General features: G+C 43.7%; 2 protein-coding genes across 2 annotated transcripts; both read right to left on the reverse strand.

The window, feature by feature from the left end:
- Positions 1-6463: 6463 nt before the first annotated feature.
- On the reverse strand, positions 6464-12858 carry LOC131285691 (uncharacterized). The gene is made up of 4 exons (XM_058314547.1): positions 12727-12858; positions 11650-11844; positions 7786-8923; positions 6464-7065 (listed from the first exon to the last, which is right to left on the reverse strand). The coding sequence occupies exons 1-4, from the start codon at positions 12856-12858 to the stop codon at positions 6464-6466; spliced, it is 2067 nt and encodes a 688-aa protein (XP_058170530.1).
- A 1835-nt stretch (positions 12859-14693) lies between these two features.
- LOC131286658 (E3 ubiquitin-protein ligase Hakai-like) lies at positions 14694-16887 on the reverse strand. The gene is made up of 2 exons (XM_058315642.1): positions 16796-16887; positions 14694-16163 (listed from the first exon to the last, which is right to left on the reverse strand). Exon 2 carries the CDS (start codon positions 16053-16055, stop codon positions 15159-15161), a length of 897 nt encoding a protein of 298 aa, XP_058171625.1. The 5' UTR covers positions 16056-16163; positions 16796-16887; the 3' UTR covers positions 14694-15158.
- Between the last annotated feature and the right edge of the window lie 3387 nt (positions 16888-20274).

Genomic DNA, 20274 nt, shown 5'->3' on the forward strand with positions numbered 1-20274 from the left:
CTAACCAACGACAACGGCCTCCGGCTCATAAATTTCGCATCCTCGAGGCACATGAACATCCGTAGCACCTTCTTCCAGCACAAACCTCGTTTTAGCTACACCTGGAGATCACCAGTTCTACAGGATGTTGAAGAAGACACAAGGCGGCTTCACGCCTAACGTCGCAATGTATCGTGACGAGGAGGGCAACATTCTTACGGACGAGCGAGAGGTGATCGAAAGGTGGAAGTGCTACGTAGTAGTTAATGCTTCAATGGACACCTGAACGGAGCGGAATTAGGGGAGTCCAGCAGCGGCACAGGCAGAATTGAGCAGCACATTAGCCAGGAGGTAGATGACGATGTGCTCCCACCATCCTTGGACGAAGTCACTAGTACCATCAAGCAGCTGAAACAGAACAAAGCAGCTGGCAGCGATGGGCTGGTGGCAGAACTATTCAAGATGGGTTCGGTAGAGCTTGCCGTCAGTATGTACCAGCTAATTGTGAAAATCTGGGAGCAGGAAAGGACACCGGAGGACTGGAAGCTGGGTGTCATCCACCCAGTGTACAAGAAGGGTGACAGAAGGGACTGTGCCAACTTTCGAGCCACCACAGTCCTCAATGCCGCCTACAAAATGCTATCCCAGATACTCTTCTGCAGACTCGCGCCCCTTGCTACATATTTCGTCGGAAGCTACCAAGCGGAAGCACCAACAACCCCAGGAGAAGCACCACCAACTCCTTCGTAGCCGGACGTCCACTCGTGGCTCGCGCATCGGTCTAGGTCCTGCGCCCCGGGAGGCAACAGAGCACATCTTGACTTCGACCTTTGCGACTTCTCGTGAATCTTCCAGGAGAGTGAATCCCTTCCGAAACACTCCCTACGTCTTCGCGGTCCTGTCCGCTGACATAGGGTCCATCCTAACCTCCGGAGAGGCTAAACAGACCAAAGGGCTAGATATCTAAAACCAGGATTAAAGATACCTTACAAGGCCCGTTCCGTCTGCGGCACACTACCATATCCCTGGCCCAACAGGGCACCAGACTTGGTAATGTGCGGGAGGTCGGATAAACCTCCCACCCAGATCTCTGTTCGTCACCCCTGTTGCCAGGGGGTCCAGTGGCGCCACGAGGAGGCCAGTATTCCAGGCGTTCAAGCCGTCACACCGTTTGACCGGAATGACCCCACATTGACTGCGAGCCCGCTAGAGGCCACAATGGAGGGGGTGCTGTGTAAGGTGAGGATTTCGAACATGCTGTCGGATCCGTTCGAATCTCACCGGGGTCTGAGGCAAGGTGATGGACTCTCCTGCCTTCTATTCAACATCGCTCTGGAAGGTGTCATGAGAAGCGCGGGCTTCGACATCCGTGGCACGATTTTCACCCGCTCTCTCCAATTCCTCGGCTTCGCGGATGACATCGACATCATCGGGCGGAACACAAGGACGGTGTGCGACGAAAACAAAGTACCTGCTCGTCGGAGGCTCTGACAGTGACAGAGCCAGGCTGGGGAGCAGTGTATCAGTGGACGGCGACGAACTTGAGGTAGTAGAGGAGTTTTGCTACCTCGGCACTGTCTTCAGGGGAATCGTGCCTTGTTCAGGGGAATCGTGCCTACTATGGACTCCACAAACTCCTGCGGTCCATATGGCTTCTCTCATGCACGAAATATGTCATATACCGCACGCTGATTAGACAGGTTTTTCTCTATGAGCATGAATCCTGGACTCTGCTCACGGAGGACGCCAACGCCCTCGCAGTCTTCGAGAGGCGCGTGCTCCGGTCTATCTTTGGCGGTGTGTGTGAGCAGGGCGTGTGGAGGAGAAGAATGAACCACGAGTTAGCTGAGCTGTATGGCGAGCCGGACATCCTGACGGTGGCGAAGGCCGGCAGGATTCGTTGGTTGGGGCATGTCATGAGGATGCCGGACTCATGCCGCACCAAAAAGGTGATCACCAGCGACCCGCCCGGCACGAGACGACGAGGAGCTCAGCGAGCTCGGTGGATGGACCAAGTGGAGCAGAACCTGCGAGACATCGGATGCGACCGGGGTTGGAGGGCTGCAGCCATGGACTGAGCTACCTGGAAAACGATTGGGGACCAGGCCATGTCAGCACGACGAGGCCATTGAAGAAGAAGATCTTTGATCATTGAAACTGAATTGCTTGAAAATGTCAGAATTTATTCAATTTTTTTCCAAAAATGTTTTAGAAATGTTAAATGTCTACCCGGGTAGGCGGTTTAACGGGTAACGGTTAAGAAACAATCAATGAAACAAATGTGATAATTAACCACCACAGGATGACTTTAACCAACGTACACTAGTTAAATCAAACATCTAGCGACTGCCCCATTTAGTTATTTCTTTTTTTCACACCGGATTTTCTTTCACCTCGAAGACAATGCGCTTTTCTCATTGGATTGCTATTCACTCTACCTGAACTATGCTTCAATCTGCTACGCAACGCATGTTCAACCATAGCAGCACTCGCTTCATAGCGTAATGTACTAGCCACTCGTTGCAACAATGTATGAATATTTTTCAATTGAAAAAATGGGATTTTCGGGCCCAGCTGGCCATGGCCAGACCAGCTACAGTTTGCAAAGAGTTGACGTGTGAAGAGGCAATCAATCGCACGCACAATGCTGGTTTTTGCGTCACATTGCGCCGTTTCATTCTTAAGCCAAGCGACCAACTCATCGGCGAATGCAGCATCTCTGCCAAGGTTTGCTTCGAATTCCTCCAGCTGATTACGCGTATCAAGCGGTTCGAAGTCGGAGCATTTCGATTTATCGCCCGTGGATACTCCCAACGAGTTACGCAACCTACAATTTTGCTTCTTCAACATGGCCACTTCATTTTTTATGCGCTCCAGCTGAACGGCGATGTCGGACGGGATGGTCTGTTGAGGAACAATAGTGATCTTTTGTTGCCAATGGTTATCCACACGTGACGAGGAGGATACCGTAGGTTGCAAGGGAATGGAAACGGGAGAGTCGCTCGAAAACAGTACTAACGGAGGAGGAATAAGATCTATGGGCGTAGATGGTAAAGGTTGTAACGGGGCAGTATCAACAAACGTAGGATGGTGTGATTTCAAGGGATCCTGAATTGAAGTTGGCAGTGAATTACTCAGGCCTGTAGAGGAAATAGGAAGCGGAACTAATTGAGGTGGGAGGATTGAGGTTAAATCACACTCCAAAGGATCGGAATCGGGATCCGATCCCTCTGCTTCGAAGTTGGCTATAGCTTTCCCTCTCGGATAGGTACATACGCCCTTAAAATTTTCTGGACGGCTGCAGCTACCTACTTCCTCATTCTTTGCGATAGGCATCTTTGGTGCTGCATTTAATTTCTCATACACCTGCTGACACTTCTTTTGATGATTCGTCAATGTTTTATCGCTGAAAAATAGTAGGGAGCAATAGTTGCACCGTGGACGTCGATACCGGTTTTCGTTGTGCGATGCTATTGCAGAGAATGATGGTTCCGACTGGCTACTTTCTTCTATCTTATCGATTGTATCCGTTGTTATCTTCTCACTAGACGGTTGCCAAATAAGATCAGAGTCGGCGGACTGTTCTCTCTTGATCATATCGCCAGCTGCATCATTGTTAATCAATGAGAAAACCTGCCCCATTGATGGTGTAACGATCGACACATCAGCACTTGTGGAAGTACCAGTGTTGTTATGATTTGTGGGTGAATCCTCAGTGCCCGCATTCCCAACATATGTAGCTAAAATGAAAAACGAATCAAATATCATTTCTATGCCGTATCCGATAAATAACAGATAGTATGCTTACACCTTTTACCACTAATTAGCGCGATGGCCAAGACTTTTAGTGACACCGTCCAAAATATGAATACGATCGCCGGAGCTATTACGATAACGCAAGCGTCGTTCAGCGACTCCGTCCAAAGCATTAAGAAGATGGCAGACCCTTCTTAAATAATGGGAACACGCTTAGCGCGTTACACTTTAGTGTACTCTAACGTTCTCCCTTGTAAGGCGAGTTAATCTAAAGTCTAACATCTGAGAGACATTTGAAAAAACAACCCAACTAAACAAAAAATGTACGAAAATATTGATACGTAATGGAAAATTCAAACCTCGAAATGAAGCATCCACTTCCATAATCAACTCTTTGAACAAACGAACTCACAAAAGGCTCGCAAAAATGACTGCCGGTAAAAGGTGCGGCGAACGGTCTAATAGGTGCGGCCAATGCTTTGGACGAAGTCGCTGAACGACGCTTGCTTTACCTTAATATTTTGGTCGGTGTCACTAAAAGCATTGGCCATCGCGCTAATTAGTGGTAAAAGGTGTATGATAGTCTTTAATTTCAGTTGTGCTTATGCATCTTTACTTTGCCTACATTTTGAGATAGACTCATTTTAAATTTGCTAAAAATTCGTTAAACCAAAAGGATCGTGAGGCCAAGCTTACGCTATCTTCATGTGTACTGAACTTCAAGATCAAGCCAGCTTGGGTCCTTATGCTCAGCGTGCGGATTTTCTTATAGAAATAGTGTAAATGTAATTGCAATTCACCCGATTCTAACTTATTTTCGTATACACAAATGATCTGCTCTCAATCAATGTGTAATGTATGCAATATCTGATAACTATTTTTTAGCTTCCTTTCCTGCAACAAGTGGGATCACTGTTTGACAACATTAGCAAAATACAGATGACCTACCCCACTCTTTAAACTCGGTATCTCACCTATTGGAGCTGTGGTTAAAAACAAAAATAAAAAGGGTGGAAATTTTGAAGCAGTGCACTACATACCGTCATTGTGTGGGCTTCTGATGGGAGATTTTTTTCTGCTATATGTTTTGCGCCCAGGATTAATTTTCAGTCTCGCATTGGCTTGGCTCAATCTTTTTCGCAACATAGCTCCAGTCATATCCGCTGCTTCTTTGCATCCCTTTACACTACCCAACCGCCGCAATAATTTGTGAATATTTTCAAATTTACAAAATGGGATTTTTGGTCCCTGCCGACTATCGCCAGACCAGCTACAGCTAGCGAACAGTTGGCGACTAAAGAGGAGGTCCAGCGAACGCGCAACGCTTTTTTTCGGACTGCAAACACCAGTTTTACTGCTAAGCCAACAACACATTTTATCGGCAAACGCAGCATCTTTGGCAAGGTTTTCGTCTAATTTTTCCAGCTGACCAAACGAAACAAGCGGTTCAAAGTGGAAGTCGTTCGAAGCTAAAAAGAAAAACAAATCAAGGATCATTTCTATGCTGTACCCATTAAATGACAAGTAGTATTATTATGATAGCCTACAATTTGTTTTATGCTTATGCGTCTTTACTTTGCCTACATTTTGAGATAATCTCATTTTAAATCCTGGATTCAATTTTTGTCATGGAAATTGTGAGTGCAATTCACCAGATTCTACCTTCTTTTCGTATACACAAATGACTTGTTCTCAATCAAATTGACAAATATCCGAGTTACACTGCGAAAATGCCTATGCGGAATCAATTCAATGTATAATTAACCGAATAATGTCAAAAGCTTACTTTTAGTTCGATGGTAATGTTTCTTAGCTACCAGTGTGCGCATCTACCCCTTCAACACGTTGATTACATTCCATAGCTCACACATTTTTCTCTCATTCTTAGCAACAATGGATAACCGTAGGAACAATCCGGTGTAACCTTGAGAAAAGAATGGCACCTTAGTAAAGTTAGTAGCCTCGGGCAACTGAGCTACAGTTAGTAGCCAAAACAAAACAACTAGCGAACTCGCTCTAGCGCGTTAGAGCGAGTCCACCCGAGCGCTCCCGAGGACACCGGTCAGACCTCATGTCGCAAGGAGCGCACTTCTTCCATCTTCAGCATCCCCAGTGATCGGACGTCTAAGTACACGCTAGACAGCGCCGCACCGACTAACACTACTCTAATCCTGTGACCTCCGAAATAAAAAATAGCACCGACCCCGGTCGGGTACGCTAAATACTAATATGCTGGATATCTTAAGAATTTATCAGGCATGCCATGGTTTCCTTAAGGCTATAAATCACTGCAAAATGCATTGGTTTAAGAGAGGTCTATGGGGCCAATTCATTGGTCTATGACCAAGACCATGCATTGGGCTATGAGTAATTGAATTGCTGTTAGAAATATCCTTCAAAAATAAGTCACAGTCAAAATATATTCAGTCATTTCCAAGTACTACCATCACTATAGGAATAGATGTTTTTCGGAAGAAAAGCCATGTTTCGATCATAATTGGTATAAATTTGCAAAATATGGTGTTCTTAGCAGTTATAAATTACACCATATTGTTAGTTACATTACTAACTGCGCCACTATTGGTACCGTTACACTATCTGATAACTGTTTTACAATTTTTCGCTTCCTTTCCTGCAACTAGTGGGATCACTGATATTATGATAACATTGCTAGCAAAAGATAGCCTACCCCACTCATAAAAATCGCTATCTATCTATCAAGCTGTGGTTAAAAACAAAAATAAAAAGGGTGGAAATTTTGAAGCAACGCATACATACCGTCATTGCTTGGGCTTTTGATGCGGGATTTGTTTTTGCAAAACGTTTTGCGCCCAGGATTGAATTGCAGTCTCGCTTTGGCATTGTTCAGCCTTTTTCGCAACATAGCTTCAGTCATATCCGCTGCTTCTTTGCATCCCTTTGCACTAGCCAATCGGTGCAATAATTTGTGAATATTTTCAAATTTACAAAATGGGATTTTTGGCCCCTTCCGACTATCGCCAGACCAGCTACAGCTAGCGAACAGTTGGCGACTAAAGAGGAGGTCCAGGGAAAGCGCAACGCTTGTTTTAGGACAGCAAACCCCAGTTTCACTGCTAAGCCAACAACACATTTTATCGGCGAACGAAGTATCTTTGCCAAGGTTTTCGTCGAATTCCTCCAGCTGGTTACGCGTATCAAGCGGTTCGAAGTCGAAGTCAATCAAAACACTGCGATCTAGCAGAATTGGTCGTTCCGTGAACACATCAGTATTAGAAGTATCAGTGTTGCTTTGATTTGCGGGTGAATCCTTTGTGCCATCGATGATAGTCGCAACTTCAAAATGTGAAGCTAAAATGAAAAACGAGTCATATATCACTGCTATTTCGTATCCGTTAAATTACAAGAGTAGTCTATAATTTGAACAACTGCGAAAACGTCTTTGCTTTACCTGCGTTTTGAGTCTCATTTTAAATTATAGATCAAACTTTAAAAATGGAAATTCACCAGACTCTACCCACGTTTCGTGTACACAAATGAACTGTTCTCGATTAAATCGACAAATATCCGAGTTACACTATGAAAATCCCTATGCGGAATTAATTCAATGTAATATAAGCCGAATAATGCCAAAGCTTACTTTTAGTTCAATGTTTGTTTCTTAGCTACCAAGGCGGTGAGCGCACCGACCACCCCAACACGCTTATTACGTTCCATAGCTTATACATTTTTCTCTCATTCTTAGCAACAATAGATAAACATAAGAACAATCCGGTGTTACTTTTGGAAAGGAATGGAGTCACAATTGGTACAATGCAATATTCTAAGGAGTGTACTGCGTTAGGCTCTATGTTTCCGCTAGCAACTGGTTTCCGTGCATGGCATATATGCAATATCTGATATCTATTTTACAATCTTTAGCTTCCTTTCCTGCAACCAGTGGGATCACTGTTTGACAACATTAGCAAAAGATAGCCTACCCCACTCTTTAAACTCGGTATCTCACCTGTTGGAGTTGTGGTTAAAAACAAAAATAAAAAGGGTGGAAATTTTGAAGCAGTGCATACATACCGTCATTGCTTGGGCTTCTGATGCGAGATTTGTTTTTGCAGAATGTTTTACGCCCAGGATTGATTTGCAGTCTCGCTTTGGCCTGCTTCAGTCTTTTCTGCAACATAGATCTAGTGATATCCGTTGGCTCTTTGCATCCCTTTACACTAGACAACCGCCGCAATAATTTGTGGATATTTTTAAATTTAGAAAATGGGATTTTTTGGCCCATGCCAGCCCAGCTACAGTTAGCGAACAGTTGGCGACTAAAGAGGAGATCTATTGAACGAGCAATGCTTGTTTTAGGACTGCAATCCCCAGTTTCACTGCTAAGCCAACAGCCCATTTTATCGGCGAACGCAGCATCTCTGCCAAGGTTTTCGTCGAATTCCTCCAGCTGATTGCGCGTATCAAGCGGTTCGAAATCGAAGTCATTCAAAACACTGCGATCCATAAGAATTGGCCGGTCCGTGGGCACTCCCAACGATTCGTGTAACTGGCTATTCTCGCTTCTCAACTTCGTCACTGCATTCTTAAGCTGCTCCAATTGTACGGTGATTTCTAATGAGGTAGGGTATTGCATGACAGTTTCGTTTTTCAGTGAATCTCTCAGAACTGGAGAGGAAATAGTAATTGGAACTAATGGAGGTAAATCACATGCCAAGGGATCCGAATCGCCATTTGACACTAATGGTACAGTCTCAGCTTGGAGGTTGGCTATAACTTTCGCCACCGGCGAGGTACATGCGCCCTTAAAATCTTGCGGTTGCAGTTCCGCAGCAACATTTTCTGGACGGCTGCAGCTACCTACTTCCTCATTCTTAGCGATAGGCATCTTTGGTGCTGCATTTAATTTCTCATACACCTGCTGACACTTCTTTTGATGATTCGTCAGTGTTTTATCGCTGTAGAATAGTAGGGAGCAATAGTTGCACCGTTGACGTCGATACCGGTTTTCGTTGTGCGATGCTATTGCAGAAAATGATGGTTCCGACTGGCTACTTTCTTCCACCTTATCGATTGTATCCGTTGTTATCTTCTCACTAGACGCTTGCCATATAGGATCAGAGTCGGCGGAAGGTTCTCTTTTGATTTCTTCCATTTCAATTTCATCAATGCACATGTTGCTAGCTGCATAATTGTTAGTCAATAAGCAAACCTGCTCCATCGACGATGTAACCATGGAAACATCAGCACTTGCCGAAGAATGAGAAACTAAAACAGAAAAAAGAATCTAGTATCATTTCTATGCCGTATCCGATAAAAATCAACTAGTATGATTGTATTAGGCTTATGATAATTTGATTTATGCTTAACATACTGACGGTTGTAGTAACACTAGCTATCTCGTATACACACAATTAAACAATTAATACACAATTAAACTTATCAAAAACTACAGTTAAGGAAAAAGTGCACTACATACCGTCATTGTTTAGACTTCCGATGCGAGATTTTTTTTTGCAAAACGTTTTGCGCCCAGGATTGCTTTTCAATCTCGCCTTGGCATACTTCAGCCTGTTCTGCAATATAGCGCCTGTCATATCCGCTGCTTCTTTGCATCCCTTTACACTAGCCAATCGCCGCAACAATTTGTAGATATTTTTAAATTTATAAAACGGGATTTTAGGGGCCTGCCGACCACCGCCAGACCAGCTACAGCTAGCGAACAGATGGCGACTAAAGAGGAGGTCTAGTGAACGAGCAACGCTTGTTTTAGGACAGCAAACCCCAGTTTCACTGCTAAGCCAACAACACATTTTATTGGCGAACGAAGTATCTCTGCCAAGGTTATCGTCGAATTCCTCCAGCTGATTACGCGTATCAAGCGGTTCGAAATCGAAATCATTCAAAGCACTGCGATCAAGCAAAATTGATCGGTCCGTGGACACTACCAATGATTCTTGCAACCGACAATTTTCGCTTCTCATCATGGTCACTTCATTTTGAATCTGCTCCAACTGGACGGCGATTTCTAATGGGACGGTATGATGCACGACAGTATGGTTTTTCTGTTGTAGCGGTTGATAATCTGCAGTACATGCCAATCGGAAAACGGAACCCAGTGAGCTTTCTTTCACCTTATCGGTTGTATCTGTTGTTATATCTTCAATAGAAGGCTGCCACCTAGGTTCATCGTTGATTACGTATTCTCTTTTGATTTCGTCCATTTCCGTTTTATCAACACACATATCGCCAGTTGTTTTGTCATTAATCAATAAGCAAACCTGCTCCACAGATGGTTTAACCATCGTCATATCAGCACTTGCGGAAGTACCAGTGTTGGTTTCTTTTGCGAGTGAATCCTTCGAGCCATCGTTGACACTCGCAACCCCAAAATTTGCAGCTAAAATGAAAAACGAATCAAATCTCTTTATCCTAAATAGTCTATTCTGTAAATTACAAGAGAAATTACAACCTCATTGCTTTGCATATCAAAATAGTCTCATGTTAACTGACATTTGAAATGGACATTCTATTGTCTATTCACCAGATTCTACCTTCTTCTTGTATACACTATTGATTTGCTCTCAATCAGATTGACTAATATCCGAGTTGCACTGTGAAAACTGTCACGCCAAAATAATGTAATACAATATTAACAGAATAATCTTAAAGTCTTACGATTAGTTCAATGTTAATGTTACTCAGTTACCGAGGCGTTGTACCATAGTTTTTCTCCACACACTAATCACATTTCATACCTCAGAAATTTTTCTCTCATTCTTAGCAACAATGCATAACCATAGGAACACACCGGTGTAACCTTCAGAAAAGAATGGAAGCACAATTGGTACAATGGAATATTCTAAGTAGTTTACTATGTTAGGTTAGAAATGAACTAAATGCGTACGATTAATCTTCCGCATTACCCGGGGGCGTGTTTTTTTCCTACTCACTATATTATAGTTGAACAAACATTTGATAATTTATCACGGTGACGACATAAACGATGAAGATTTATCGAAAAATGTCACATACAATTAGGAAAATTTGTTTAAACGAAAAAGTTTAAAATTACAAGGATATAAAGATTTTCGGATTATTTAAATCATTCTTATGTCGCAATTTTCATGCAACGAATTGACAAGAATTGTTGTAAATTTATGTGGTTGTTTCACAGTTGATTCATGAGAATGTTTCGATTGATGACCGATAGCGTTCTTGCTCGAGTTGCAATACTGTTCATAAAAGCACTGCATTTATGATTACATTACGATACAATTACCACTATCTTGTATTGTCTATGCTTTTCGCTAATGTTTAAGTTACGATCAGTCGTAAGATCTATTCGCTTCCTTTCGTGCAAATCGGAGGTTCACTATTTGACAATATTGCTAGCAAAAGTTACCTGTTTGTTAGCAAACGTATGTGTACACGTTCTAAAATGTAATACTGTAGCTCTACATACGGTTCAACAAACTGTGCAAATACCGTAGCTTACTCAACTCGTATCAATCGCTATCTTACCTTTTGGAGCTGTAGTAGAAAAACAAAGAAAATACACAAATCGTTATTAAAGAGTAAACATGTAGCAGCATGGCCCTACATACCGTCATTGTTTGGTCTTCCGTTGCGAGTATCTTTCGTGTAAAACCCTTTGCTGTCATTTTTGCAAGCCACTCTCGATTTGGCGACCCGCAGCTTTGTCACCAACACATCTCTCGTCAAACCACTTGACTCGCTGCATCCTTTTACAATAGCCAATCGACGCAACAATTTGTAAATATTTTTAAATTTATAAAACGGGATTTTTGGTCCCCGTCGACCTTCTCCAGACCAGCTGCAGCTAGCGAACAGTTGGCGACTAAAGAGGAAATCTAGCGAAAAAACGACGCTAGTCTTTGGATCGCAATCCTCATTCTTTCTACTTAGCCAGCTCACCATTTTATCGGCGAACGCAGCATCTCTGCCAAGTTTTTCGTCGAATTCTTCCAGCTGATGATGCGTATCGAGCGGTTCGAAATTGAAGTCATTCAAAACACTACTGTCCAGTAGAATTGATCGATCCGTAGATACTCCCAAAGATTCCTGCAGTCTATAATTCGTCTTGATCACATTGTTCTCAGTCAGCTTCATCTGAACGGTTACATCCGATGGGATAGTGTGTTGAAGGACAGGAACGTTTTTCTGTTGTCTCGATTCATAATCCGCTCGTGGCGTAGAGGATACCATTGGTCGAAGTTTAATGGAAACGGGAGAAAAAACTGCTGGGCAAATCGGTGCCAATGGAGGGGGGTCACGAGCAATGGGATTGGAAATTAATGAAGGTGGAACCGGAGCGGTATCAACAACCGCAGGAAGACTTGTTTTCAAAGTGTCAGAAATCGACATTGGAACCGAAATGCACAAAACAGGAGCCGCTATGGGAAACGGGACCAAAGGAGGTGGGATCGGAGCTATATCACCAGCCAAGGGATCAGAATCAGGGATTGCAATTGAAGATGAAGAATGTGCTTCGTGCTTGACTAAGCTCTTAACCTTAATCACTGAAGCGGTATATTCGGGCGTTGCATGATGCGATTGCAGTTTAGAAGATTCGACATCATCTGAACGGATGCTGGTGCTAATTTGGTCACTCGCAGCGACAGGCAACGTGGAGTGTCGCATTCCTTTTTGCAGATCTTCCAAATTAGCTACTGAATACGTTTGCTCGAATAACTGCTGGCACTTCTTTTGATGTTTCGCCAGTATTTTCTCGCTGAAGAATAGAATAGAGCAAAACTTGCAACGCGAATCCTGTGCGCTTCTTTTTTCATGTTGGTTGTGCGGTGCTGTACCGATTAATGATACCGTCTGGCCACTTTCTACCACCTTATCGGGATCAGTTATGGATATCTTCTTACTGGATGGTTCCCAACTTTTATCTAATTCGTCAGAAGGTTCTATTTTGATTTCTTCTATAAAAATTTCATCAACGCACATATTTCCACTAGTACCATCACTTATCCATGAGCAAACCTGCCTTATCGACGGTGTACTCATCAAAATATCGGTATTTGGAGTAGTTCCAATGGTGTTTTCTTTTGCGAGTGGATCCTGATTGCCATAGTTTTCTTCCGCAAGCTCAATCTTGACGCGCGACTTTTCCATTGTTTGACCGCAAGACAATCTACAAACGAAATTTCTTGGTGAAATATAAGTTTCACCTTGCTTGCAGGATTCTCAGCACATATGGTACCTTACCTTTTTCAAGCTAAAATAGGTTCGCTAGGTTCAACGGTCGTATTTTACATTCTTCGCCACGTTTTTCGACACAAATAGTAATTTTAAAAGATCGCTGCTTTATGTTTTGTTGATACATATAGGATTTATTTACGTTCCAAGAAGATTGTTGTTTAATAGGATGCTACCCGGTGGAAATAATAAGCTTGATATTTTAAAACCAAGATCGATGCAAAGGTAGGTCGGGTAAAAGCTATGTCATCTTCCGCCCAAGATCAATCAAAAAGAGGTCGCAGCACACCATGAAACGATCCCCAATCTGCAAGGTTTGGCTTAAAAGACCGAATCCTTCAATTTACGATGCAGGGTTGAGGAGTTTGAATGGTTTTACTGCACTTGGTTTCTGCTTGTGTCCGTGTAGTTACATACTGTCAAGCGGGATTTAAGTGCATTTCGTGCGATTTTTGGTTTTGACGGTTCTTGTTTTTCTTCCTTGCATTGTATTTCTGTCACAGCAAAACAGGCACGATACGAATCGTAAATATTTGGTTGTTTATTCCGTGCAGCCGACTATCGTAGCATCATAGATCAGAGTTTTTTTAAAACACTCAATCGATACAATGAACGAAAAGGGTGAAAAAATTCATCACAGTGAAGAAAACAACAACTTGTAAGAAGGTTTGGCAACAGCAGACGACACAGCTGAGGTAGAGGAAATGTTCGGATCATTGTTCGGAAGTTTAACGCAACGCAGTGAATATATTAATACAGATAATTTGAACCTATTTCTTTGAAGAAGACCCGGTTTCCGTCAGCCTCGGTTTTCGTCGTTTGACAAATCGTTCGAAGTTGGTTTATAGTAGCGTGCTTTGTTCTTTACTCATATGATTCAATGAATTTTGTATGACAGAAGATCTGAACATGGACTCATAAACGAGTAGTGCAGGTTTTTTACTTCAGACTTCTTCTTCTTCTTGGCGTAACGACCTCTTGGTCATGCCTGCCCGTTAAGGGCTTACGAAACTTGTTTCCCTGTTGTACGTGGATAGTCAGTCCTCTCGTACAGGGGAGGGTCCGGTCTCAGTTGGGATTCGAACCCACGCCGTCGAGGTGGTGAGCCCCGGCGCTCATGGGCCGATTTTCTAACCGGCGCTACCGCTCGGCTGTCGCGGACCCCCCCTACTTCAGACTACTTTTCTCAATTAAAAATATCTTCCTACTGAAGCACTGAATGTATTATTGTAAACCTACACGGCATGGAAACCAAAGAAGTAAAACGGAATATAAAACGGTTGATGGCCATTGGTTTGATGATTAAATACACAAACTTTGTTATAGTTTCAAGAAGACCTTCATATCAACCACTGAAAATTGAGACGAGAAGAATGTACACAACCAACGTTCGTTTTGTGTCAGTCAAGTCTTGAGTAGGTATTATAAACGTAAGAAATTTAGTCCGCTAGCCCCGGATTTCGTCGCTGTCAAAGTCCCGTTTGGTGACGAAAACCGGGGCCAGCCTGTATTGCAAATGGCTTTTTACCATTTTCGATAATATTGAGATGAAATGTTCAGGTTCATCAGTAAATTCAGTGGCATATCTGGAGGAAATCTTTCACATCTAAATAAATAAAAAGATAAATTGGACAAATATTCAATGAGAAAGCAACTAAATAAATTAAAAATCCTTTTTATTTTTTTGACCTGGAGGTAAATTTTACCAATTTATTTGCATCATAGATCTATCAATCATCATACTCCACTATGCTATTTGCTGATAGCGTTTTTTCATGTTCCGAAAAAGTAAAACAAAAATAACTAATTTAGCTGTTAATGAATTGATTGAATTTAGAAGAAATATGCATTATTGATCATTTTTAAGAAGCTTTTCTATGGTCGTCAAAGTGTTGGCAAAAATAGCATCGAATTCGGGAATTGTTTAAGGGAATTGCATGCTCGATAATTCATTTATACTCTTGTACCAATTTTGTTTAAGGCTCTGGGATGAATACATTAATTCTTGTATAGGTCTTTATCAGCATGCTGTACCCACTTTGAGAAATTATTCTTATTAACCCTATTCGAATTTTTTTAAAAAAGCTTCCAACGGGTCCACAATATCAAACCTTTTAAATTTTCGATAACCATTCCTTTTGGCTTTCTTATGGTTGTGATCTACTACGACTAATCCCAAATGCTTAAGGTAACCAGAATAAACCAAATGAAATATGTTACCACCAGCTGGCACTTTTATCCACAATTGGTTTGGTTATAGGCGATAACTCAATTGGTTGCCCCGGAAGCGAGGCTGTCTGAGGTTGCTGAAGGATTGAGGCCGGGGGTTGCATAGGAACTGGCGTGTTGGTAACATGCCGATGGTTGATATGAGCTTGCAGGTCGCGTTGTGATAGATACGTTCGTCGGCATCCAGTGCTACCGTAGCGAGTACCACCGTGCGTGCACATGAATACCGTCCCAAGGCCAGTCTGTTCGACGCGGACCACTTTTTCCTTACAGCGCGGGCAAACCTTCAAGGTATCAGATCGTGCGCAACTGAGGCAAAATACGTGTTTACATGGGATCATACGACCATAAATTAAGATAGGCTTGTCACACTGGTCACAACAGTAGATCATAGGATTTAACACCTTTTCTCCAATCAGATTAACTTTATGGTTCCAGTTCAGTCGTAGCATTGGTTCCGGTGGGCCACGCGAGATGGTTGTGAAGGTCGGTGCTTCAAGTTGGGAGATGTCCGCCTCCATGTCGATTATTAGCGGTGCACTGATTGGTGCTGTGTGACTGCTAATAGAGAGCGGTTGTAGGTCCAGTTCGGAAGAAACCGGGGGCTTTAAATGCTGTGATGATAGCTCGTTAAGTGATTCATTTAGTGCATCTTGCTGTTTACTGTTCGTTTGTGACGGTAATTTCTCCGTAATTTCATCGTCGCTGGCGTTTGCTGGTGACGATTTGGGCGAGGGCATATCTTCCTCCTGATCGGATGATATCACGCGTGCGGCTTTTTTACCTCGTCCACGACCACGACCACGTCCTCGTCCTCGAGTACCCCGAGTGCGGCCACGGCCGCGTCCTGATCGCTTTGCTCCCGCATCATCGTCCGAGTCCATTTGTTTTATATTGGCGTAGTAACGATTACTTGTTTAGAACCGATTTTGCTTTAGCGTCAGCTAAATAATGTCCTCAGTTTGAAATGCTATGCTCGATGTGTTGCAAATCTTATGAAGAAAAATAAACGAATACATCAGGTTCATTGAATAAAAATAAATGTTTTCTCTATTATACAATAGAAAGTAAAAGCTTTTTTAGAATGTGAATTATCATTGCCGAATCTTTGGGGAATCTTCAGGAACCTTTGCCGATTTATGAATCTAAGTCGGAACAACCCAACACTACTGGGAATGGAATTTGATTAGTCTGCAACCGTATAAAAATAAGTTCGAGTGTCTGGAGAGCCTCGAGTTTAAATATACTTGGGCGCTGTTGGGTAGACAGAGTAGCATCATCTATTCGTTCCCACCATCCACTATTCTTACTCCTATTGATGGGACTGGAGCAGACGCTTTCGCAGATCTTAGGCTTGCTTTTCAGCTAATGATAATTCCGATTATTTACTTGCTTCCGTTTTACCGCGAATAAGATATCTTTTCTATAAAAAGGATCAGGGTCAGGTCTAAACGCCACAACTTCAATCAATTGCCAAAAACAGGTACTTTATCTTTTCATAGATTTAGATTTTGGGTAAAAGGGCCAAACAAAATCGCAACCAGTATCGAAATCGTTTCGCTTAATAACACAAGGGCAAATCGTAAGAATGCTTGTGGGCTTCTGTAAGATCGTTCTACCTTACCTTTTCCAACTGCGAGTACGTTCACTTTGCGATATAATTTTTCAGTGAATTTTATCCAAGAACTTTTAATTGAACACGAACTTCACTCTTTGTTGTGTTTACAAATGTCCTGGGGACGTTCAAGCTGTCAGATAGATGTACTACCCGGTGAAAATTAGTTGCAAGCCTTTCTGAATACCTAACCCTCACCTATACGACCATCTATTAGAAATGTAGAAAGCGTTATTCTTAACTCGCTGTTAGTTGGCCAGACTTGCACAGTCAACAGTAAACTGTAAACAAATAAAGGTTTGACAGCCAGTACCTCTTTCCACTGCGGTGCCTCCCAAAAACAGTTCGGCGCCAAGCAACGAACCGAGTGACAGTGACTTAGCAGTTTTTTTTACCTTTCCTACACGAACCTTTTTTTCTTGATTTTTCTAAACGTTTAAAGTGGCAGTTTTTTAATACGTGAAAACACCTCAAAACGACCCATCCACCTACTATCAACATCCGAGTGAGCCCGGTATAAGGCTGATTCTAGACCTAAAAAGCTAGAAAAATCACAATCAACCGGACGGGCCGTTTCTATATCGAGGATCACAGAAGAAGATGGAGAAATCCACCTTTATAATTAAATGTGATTTTAAAGGCATGCCGAGGCCACCCCCCGAGGAAGTACACGACTTCGTGGAGAAAACCCTAAAACTTAAGGAGGAGGAAGTTTTAACTCTTCACCTCCTAAGACAGGAACCATGGGCCATGATAACGGTTAACAAAATGGAGACCGCGATCGGCGCCGTTGCAATGGGGACCGACGCCACAATAATGGTGGGAGAAAAAACCTATCCGGTAGAAGTCTCTTTAGCTGATGGATCCACAACACTAAAACTAGAAGACGTCTCGAGCGAAGTGACTGAAGAAAAAATTAAGGAAACCCTAAAAGGATACGGTAGGGTTCTCGAAATCACTAAACCAGCCTGGGGAAACCAAAAATATAAATTCCGGACGGCAGAAACAGGAACCATTTTCGTTCGGATGATAATGACAAAACCGGTACCATCAACAATCGAGAAACTGGGGTACATGGGGACCAAAGCTTTTGTGGCTTATAAAGGGCAGACTGAATGTCGGTTCTGTGGCTTACCCATACACAGGTTCAAATCTTGTTCGCAGAACCGTATGGAGAACATGGAAAGCCTAAGTTATGCAAACGCCGCTAGGCTGAAACCACAACAGGCTACAAAACAAACAGTACCAACCAGCACCACTATCGTACAAAAACCAACCATTTTTACAGTACCAAAAACAACCTCAACAAAAAGCGTAAAGAAAAACACTAACACGGAAAACCTCAACACCACAACAAACCAAGAAACTATTACGCAAAATAACACAGCTAGCAGCCCACAGAAAATAGTATATTTCCCAACAGAATGTAGGGAAATTGAGGTGGTTGTTGTGGAGACGCAGCTTCATCATCCACTGGAAGCTGCAACGCACGCAGCCATCCTTCCACTCGCCGCTATCGGTATCCGATAGCGGACGAGGTGAACAACAGGATGGCCGCTTCGCTTCCCGACCGTCCTAGCGAGAGGACGCGTATCGTCTCCCGGGAGCTGCCTCGTCCGTACCGTATTCGTCCGTACCGTATTTGTCCATCCTTCACGCGCAACCCGTTTTAAAGTGTAATTGTCTAATCGTTAATTTATAGATAATAAAATACTTTTTAATGTAACATAAGACACAACAGTGGCGACGAGGATGGGATTTTAATTTATATCGCGTGTCGTGCGTGTGAAAAGTGGTGGAATCCTATCTACAAAAATTCCGCCACCGAGTGCAAAACGACGCAGATTGAGCGGCATGGAAACGAACGCTTTGCCCGACGAGGAGCAGCGGAGGTCATCCTTCGGACAATCCGGCGTAGGAGGATTGCAACATCCGATGACCTCGAGTAACCCGCAGGCGCCCTGGCAAGCGCCCCGAAGCGAAGCACCGGCGCCATCGTTAAATTTCAACCCGGCGCCATCGACGACTCCAAGCGCGCAAAATGGAGTCCCAGCACCATCTTTCACGAGCCCGGAAAACGCATTCCTCTACCAGATGCTGCAAACGATGTCTCAGCAAATGCAGCAGCAGCAGCAGTTTATGATGCAAGCCCTAAAACAACACACACCGCCCCAGCAGCAGCCCGTGAGTAACCCAGAGTTAATCGTAGATTCCCTGGCGGGAAACATCAGCGAGTTCCGTTTCGACGTCGAAAATGGCATCACGTTCGAAGCGTGGTTTTCCCGCTACGACGATCTCTTCAGTCTTGATGCGTCCAGGTTGGACGATTCGGCAAAAGTGCGGTTACTGGTGCGCAAGCTGGGCACCGCCGAGCATGCTCGTTACGTGAGTTTTATTCTGCCACTTGCCCCACGGGAACTCACCTTCGAGCAGACGACGGCAAAGCTGAAAGCCCTGTTCGGGAAGGCGGAATCGACCCTCAGCAAGCGATATAGGTGCCTCCAGACGGAAAAAAGGCGAACAGAGGACCTAGTGGCTTACGCTTGCCGGGTCAACAGAGCGTGTGTTGATTTCGAGTTACCGGCAATGAATGAAGAGCAATTCAAATGCCTCATCCTCGTGTGCGGACTTAAGGACGAGAAAGACGCTGAGATCCGGACAAGGTTACTAGCGCGCATAGAGGATCACCCTGAAGTAACCTTGGACCAGCTCACCGCAGAGTGCCGACGCATAACCAACCTAAAAGGAGACAGTGCCCTCATTCAGGGACACGAACGGCAAGTACAAATGTTGCACGAAGCAAATGATACTACAAAATCGAAAAGCTTTCAGCATCACCGTTCTTCACTGCAAAGTACTCCAAGCAGGCCATGTTGGTTATGCGGCGAACTACATTGGACCAGAGACTGCCCGTACAAGACACAAAAATGCAGATCATGCGGAAAGATCGGGCATCGGGAAGGTTTCTGTTCCCACAAAAGCAGCGGCACCCGGCGAACAAGATATCGAGAAAACCGGCCAGTGACGAGAGCCGTAACGGTCAGCGTATGTACCGTGGCCTCATGCCGTAAGTACATTAATGTTATTATAAACGGAACCAACCTAAAGCTCCAGCTGGACACGGGTTCAGATATAACATTAATTGGCCATAGCCTCTGGGAACGCGTTGGCAGCCCGCCTCTAACAAACGCCAGCGTAAAGGCAAAAACAGCATCCGGGTCGAACCTAAAACTAACAGGCGAATTCGAAGCAACGGTTAGAATCGGTGAAAATACAAAAAAGGCTACAATTCGCGTTTCAGAAGCTGAACTGGAACTTTTCGGAGCCGATTTGATAGACGCATTCGAATTAGGTTCGATGCCTTTAGATGCGTTTTGTGGGCAGCTAGCCACGATTCCGCAAATCGTTGCGAATGTAGAGCCCAAGTTTCCGGAGGTATTTCGCGGGCCAGGAAAGTGCACTAATGCACGCATTGCGCGGCAGATTAA

Source organism: Anopheles ziemanni, chromosome 3 (genome assembly GCF_943734765.1).
Source record: "Anopheles ziemanni chromosome 3, idAnoZiCoDA_A2_x.2, whole genome shotgun sequence".
Lineage (NCBI taxonomy): Eukaryota > Metazoa > Arthropoda > Insecta > Diptera > Culicidae > Anopheles > Anopheles ziemanni.